We start from the raw sequence: 6,452 nt of genomic DNA on the forward strand, positions 1-6,452 counted from the left end.
AACGCTGCAGTTCATCAAACTAACTTTTTATCGTCTTGCAAGACGGGAGGATGACAAAATATATCTGTAAGAATGTATATATGAATCTATACATGTATAAATGCATGAATGCATTGAGATGACTGAAAGTTTAATTTCTTACCTTTTAGGTCTAAGTATTTTCTAAGCTGAACATTCAGGCTTTTAAGAAGTTTGCACCAAGGACAGTTTATTGTGTATATTATTTCATCTTTATTTTGACAAGCTACAAACGAAACGGAAAGGCCACAGACGAAGCAAAAGGCTGCTTTCTAATGTCTGATCAGTTCGTACATTCTGATAAAAAAAATTTACCAATGAATGAAACCGATGAAATACCACGAAGTGTTAACATGTCGCGAACATAACTGTTTTCCATGATGCTTAAGTTCTAAGACATCTATGTTTCTTAATGCCCATACAAAATAGCTAATGTAAACAAGAACATTGCAGCATTTGTAAACACGTTGCATGGGATTTATTGATCGATAAACAATATGTTATAACAATTCAGAATAATTACAAGTGGGATCATACCGCCATGATGTACAACCACAAGTGTGCTAGTTTATTGCACGAGATATATGCACGGATTTTATGACAAGATTGTATATAGAGACGTGTTTTAACAATGTGCTTGCTTTTACAGACAGCTTTTGAATATTGAAATGACAACCAACACTACATGATATACTTGCCATATGCTACGCTGTTTGGTCTTCCTTGTATTTAGTACTTTCATTTCCATTGAGATATTTTAAAGGACATGATCAACCAGATATGAGGAGCATAGTCCGGTGTTTCATCTTTTACAGATTTGCAATAAAACAAGTGTCCTTACGACTGTAGTTTTAAAATTAGTCTGTCGGAATACCTTAATAACTAAAGTAAAATTTGCTTACATCCTCTGATTCACACTTATTCAGAGGAGTTCTACTGGAGAAGAGCAGACAAATAGGAATATTACATAACAGTACAGCCTTTTACGGAAAGTCCGGGATTCTTAGCTTTAATTAACTCTTCTTTAATCTTGTCTACGGAGTGGCCAGTCTTTTCAGCCTCTTTGGTAACTTCGTGGTCGAACCACTTGACAAGGTCGTCTGAGTAATAAGACCCGTTATTCTGAATTTTAAGGTCGACTACACGTTGCAGCAGTCTTATCGCTTCCTGTTCTGTGGAGGATTTGTTTGTGAGATCATTGCTGAAGCAGACAAAACGGTTGCCAGCTTCTTCTAGCAGTTTTAAAAAAGTAGGAGGAGGAGGCTTTTTCTTGTTCTGCAATGCTTCTTGGAATTCCTCTTGAGTGACTCGGGTGAAGACAAGAATAAGGTATTTAGTCATCTCCTGACCGAAAATGGTTTTAAAATTTTCATACGCATCCATTTCCTCTTTTGTAAAGCGCTCCGATCCTCTGATTACAAAGCAGATTGCATCAGGTCCCGGCACCATGGTCGCTACACACTTGGCGATCTCCATTTCCACTCCATCGTCAGATCTACCAGTGTCACAAACCCCTGGTGTATCCGTTACCTGTAACATCATTTAGGCAAATAACTAAAGAAATGTATTAACAGCAATAAGCATTTAATTGCTCCTTTCATGTTATTGGCTTACAGCGCTTTCCAGAAGAAATACATCAACTACAGACAGGACTGGAAAATACAAAAGTGAGGAGAAATATATAGGAAACGAAATGGAAAGAGATAATGGTAAATACAAGCGTTTAAGTACAAGCTACGATGCTGGAATATTTCAATATCCATCACAAAACAGATAATCCCTGTTAAAATTCTTAACACTAGTTACAGCTTGATTGTGAGGTAAAACAGTATTGTATGTGGTTGTTAGAAGCCTGTACTGTTTTTGTTTGTGTGTTTGGTTTTTGCGATCGGTTATAAGGTAAAATTATGATGTCTTTTTAAAACCCTGCGCTATGTTAGTTTTTGCACACTGAAATAATGAGAAAACCTCAATGTCATAGCCATATCTGGAGGCCTTCTTCCATTCACACTTGCCAGTCACTGAGCACATTCCACACTGTGGATCAAAAAACTTCTTTCCAAGAATGGTGTTGCCCACAGTGCTCTTTCCATTTCCGATCCTACCTATCAGCAGAATGCGGTAAGCTGACATCTGAAAAAAACAGATACAAAGTTTCTCTCTTTCTGACTCGCTGTGGCGCAGTGTGTGTAAACCATGTTCGTGGGATCGCTTAGATTCATGTGTGCATGTGTGTGTGTGTTCTCAAATAAAATGCACACCGATTGCTCGATATGTTCCAAATTAGCATAAATGATCGTTTTAACAACGAATAAAGTAAAGGGAAAGGAGGAGGGGAACAAAAAACCAGCACAACATACACACTAGCAAGACGCCATATTTTTTATTATCTCCCTTTACTTCAGGTGTCGAATATGCGCCATCACATTATTGGGGCATCAGGAGTACAAACACTGACACCGCTTACAAATACACTAGACACTGATAAAGTGACAGCTAGAAAGTTGACATTAAAATTAAAAAAATAGTACTTCAAAAAATAATAACTAGCGATGAATAATTATAGTTCTTTTTTTTTCCAAATCAGATCGTGCTTTCTTAAAAGTTTCAATAAGATAGCCTATACTAAGCAAAAGAATTTCGATTTTTTTTTTGTTACAAAAATATCATTTGCTTCATCTTCAAAAAAAGTAAATACAGGATAGGTTTCAAAGCAAACTCAATTTTTTGTTCTTTTTAAATAGTCACGTTACATCCGCAAACAATATTGTAAACGCTTAGACTGAGTAACAATGCAGTGTGCTGCTCAAGCAGATCATCTAAAATATAGCAGCATAAATGCGGTACTTATGAACCTCGTTTTCCAAAGGAGAAATGAGCATGATGTTAATCACTAGAGTATTTATATATATATCAGAAAAGATTATAATATAAATATGCACAACGTATGAGAAAACATACCTTTAAATCACTGTCGTTTGGCGATTATCAGGTTGTTTGGAAGATACAAAGTCTAAAAAGCTTGAGGCAAAGACCGTCTGTGACCCGAGTTCAACACTAACAGGGTGTTTTACTGAGACTGCTTGTCATAAAACTCCGCCCTCATTAGCATATGTAATGGTGAGAGAGAGAGAGAAAGGAAAAGAGAGAGATAGCCGACAGCCGAAGTAGCAGGCACACATCATGGATGTGTATAGGTGGACTGCTGTCTGTCTGCCGAGACCAACGCTTAGCCTGTTATGAAGGTCTCCGCTGTTAGTCTCGGCGAGCCTAAACAATGAATTTGAATAAACCGGAAGCTTTGTACACACCTGCCTCGTTTTAGTAGTTCAATCGAAAAAAATGTGGTCTCCAGGCAGTTCAGTAATACAAGTTCCTGCTCACACATTATTTTATTTGTTTCTTCCTTTCAAATTCTGGTCTATACACACCTTCGAACCTGTTTGTGTGATTTTGCAGAAATTGTTTTAAGTAAATGCTTTGAAGCCTGCAGCAGTTCGACACATCCAGACTAGGATATCTTGTACATGATTGTATACACATACGTTTGCACATTAATACATGTAAACGCATGCGCACAGATTCATGCACTTCATTGATTGATTGATTGGAGAAATATTTGGTCTGCACTAATTCCAGTACGAAAACGTTTGAACAGTTGAATTATGTTTAAGAAAGAACATAAAAAGATTTTACTTAAGACAATGTTTCACAATGACAACAGCAAGACATTTCTAAGATCTGTGATATTGTAGAATTTTAATAGAAATACACTAGGGGCAAACATTGTAACTTCTGATTGTAGCTGTTAGGAACGAGGGGTTGTCCACCTTGTCTGCTTTGAGGCCGAGATTCTCACCCTTAACTGTGCACTAGATGGAATGCGTGGAAGTGAGTATGTTTTAAGAAAAGCGCGTACGATTGAGTGAAAGGTTCCCTGAACCCATGTAGTTGGGGAAAAACTGAGATCGAGTATTTCCACTTCAGTCGTCGAAGAAGAGAGACCGCAGCGAATTTCTGAGTAAAAAAGCCCGGGGAATAGGAATATTTCCTTGCCTAGTTATGGTATGAGACAAGTTGTTTTTATTTCCTTGTTTTCTATATAACGGTGAGAGAATGGTGTGTAAACTTATATTTGGAATCATGAAAATAGAAAGAGTTATTATTGGTTTTGTTGTTGTTGTTGTTGTTGTTGTTGTTGTTGTTGTTGTTGTTGTAATAGTAGCAGTTAAAGTTATTTTTTCCCAGAGAAGAAAAGACGAATTGGTGTGTATCATCGGCAGTCAGGTGTATCTGCTTAGGAGAGTTTTTCAAGGGAAATTTTTCAAAGAATTTTAAATGTGTGTAAGAATGAACGTTCCCAACTTTATTTGCACTAAAGGACATGAGTGAACGTCTGGCTGCGAGCATGCTAATTATATGCATAATAATTTAAATAAGACCAGAAACCGTCATCATTAAGGACACTTTATCACACAGTAATATATTATTAAATGTCTGTCTCGCGTTTTACCACATCACAAGGTTATGCTTTAAGCCAGGGGTGGGCAGGTAAGGGCATTAGACGAGTCAGAATGTAAGAAAATAAGAACTTAAAGCAGAGTGAAGCAAGTTGATAGCTTTTTTATACGAGCCTTTACATGAAATTAGTAGTGAATCAGGAGAATAGGATTTATATCACGCCGATTTCTTGAGTTTATTTAGGGACAGAGAGGACATTTGGAGCAGATAATTACACCAGAGAAATAGAGAAATTTGAACAAAACAGACACAAACAAGGACGTGGGTAGTCTCATTAAAAAATAAAGTAAAGCTGCCAACTTTGAGAAGGTGGTCTCTAGGTACTTAAAGTTGTTTATCTTTTTTACCCGTGCTCCGTTTATGTAGATATCGGCTTTGCCGTTGCCAGTAATGACCATCAGTTTTTCATTCCTCATGCGGTCAAACTGTCAACTCAACAATGTCGTTTTCAAAGTGCAGCCTGAATATCGGCTTTCCATCGATTTTCTCAAAACACTACAGCAACCTTACCGGACTCCTACTGATGGAGTTTCTTGTTTCAAAGAAATCTTTAATATGATTCTCCACTAGCGCTAGTGGATCTCCTTGTTTGCTAGTTCTAGTTTTCTTGTTTTAATGATATTAGCATAGCTCGTAGTGTTGTCGACTTAAAATAATATTAACTGATTTCATTTAGTCAGTGGACTATTTTAAATAAACATGTATCAAAAACTGTAGCGGCAATCTCGGAGGAACACAATTCTTCTTGAAAACGATAGCGATGAAAATCTTAATATATACACACACACACACACACGAACATGCAAACTCATGTAGTAAGATCCTGTATAAGAAACAATCTTCTAAAATTTGTGCTTAGTTATGGTGCTTAGTGCTTGGCGTAGATAGATTAATATGTTGTAAATTATGCATTTCCATTCTAGATTGCTTAGTTTTCACTAAAAATCCGCGCTCTCCCGTGAAACGTAAAAGTTTTTTTTCTTAGGCAGGTACCTAGCCTTAAGTAAAAGCAAAGTTAATTAAATCTTTAGATTACGATGGAAAATGATTTACTGTTTGTATTCTAACCTTATAACAAACTTAGCATATAGACAACTCTTAACTGGAAAATTTGAAGAAACGCTCACTCATATTTGACAAAAATGTTGTGCAAAACCTTGTGTGATTGGTGCGGTGTGGATAAAGAAAGCAAATTCCTTTGATGGTTTACGTTCTTGTTGTTATGTACAGCAATGGCGGAGATTCGAGTGGTACTGGTGGGAACAACAGGAGTCGGGAAGAGTTCCTTGGGAAATACTCTGCTAGGCCGTGATGAGTTTTATGTTGCAAGTGGGCTTTCTTCTGGTACAGAAAAATGACAATGGACTGACGTTTGTCTTGACTGGATAAACCTCCATGTAAGTATAACAGCTGATTGACCTGCATTATCAGTGGATCACAGAATATTGCGAAAATTTAAGAGAAGCTTGGGTTGCCAGGCCAAACACTACTAATGGACTAGCGAAAACAATAATTTATTATAATAATTATGATGGCGTAGTGTAATGATTTAACACTAAAAAAAGGGTTACCGTTAATAAATTTTACAGAAGAAATTACCGTCGCATAAAATAAATAACATAAAATCGAAAGCATAAGGTTTATATTCATGTACTAATCTTATTGTTTAATATAAAGTTTGTTTTAGAAATGACTAAATGGTTATTAAATCGCTTGCGTCAATGATGATACTGAAAAGCAGAATCTATGATTTGTTTCAGTAAAATTGATAATAAAATTTCGTTTTTAAGAACAGTTAAAAGTTCACTTTTCTTTAGGAATTTAAATAAGTTTTTATTCTTGACTAAGGTGACAGACACACCTGGACTGTGCGACCCTTACCGCAGTCCAGACGAAGAAATCGACAAAGCGAT

At 36.5% G+C, this 6,452-nt stretch overlaps 1 protein-coding gene across 1 annotated transcript; it reads right to left on the reverse strand.

Moving 5' to 3' along the window:
- Positions 1 to 981: 981 nt before the first annotated feature.
- LOC112574522 (GTPase IMAP family member 7-like) lies at positions 982 to 3,057 on the reverse strand. Its single transcript, XM_025255650.1, has 3 exons — positions 2,980 to 3,057; positions 1,987 to 2,151; positions 982 to 1,548 (listed from the first exon to the last, which is right to left on the reverse strand). Exons 2-3 carry the CDS (start codon positions 2,149 to 2,151, stop codon positions 982 to 984), a joined length of 732 nt encoding a protein of 243 aa, XP_025111435.1. The 5' UTR covers positions 2,980 to 3,057.
- Positions 3,058 to 6,452: the final 3,395 nt, after the last annotated feature.

The sequence above is a fragment of the Pomacea canaliculata genome, linkage group LG10 (genome assembly GCF_003073045.1).
Source record: "Pomacea canaliculata isolate SZHN2017 linkage group LG10, ASM307304v1, whole genome shotgun sequence".
NCBI classification, from domain to species: Eukaryota; Metazoa; Mollusca; class Gastropoda; order Architaenioglossa; family Ampullariidae; genus Pomacea; species Pomacea canaliculata.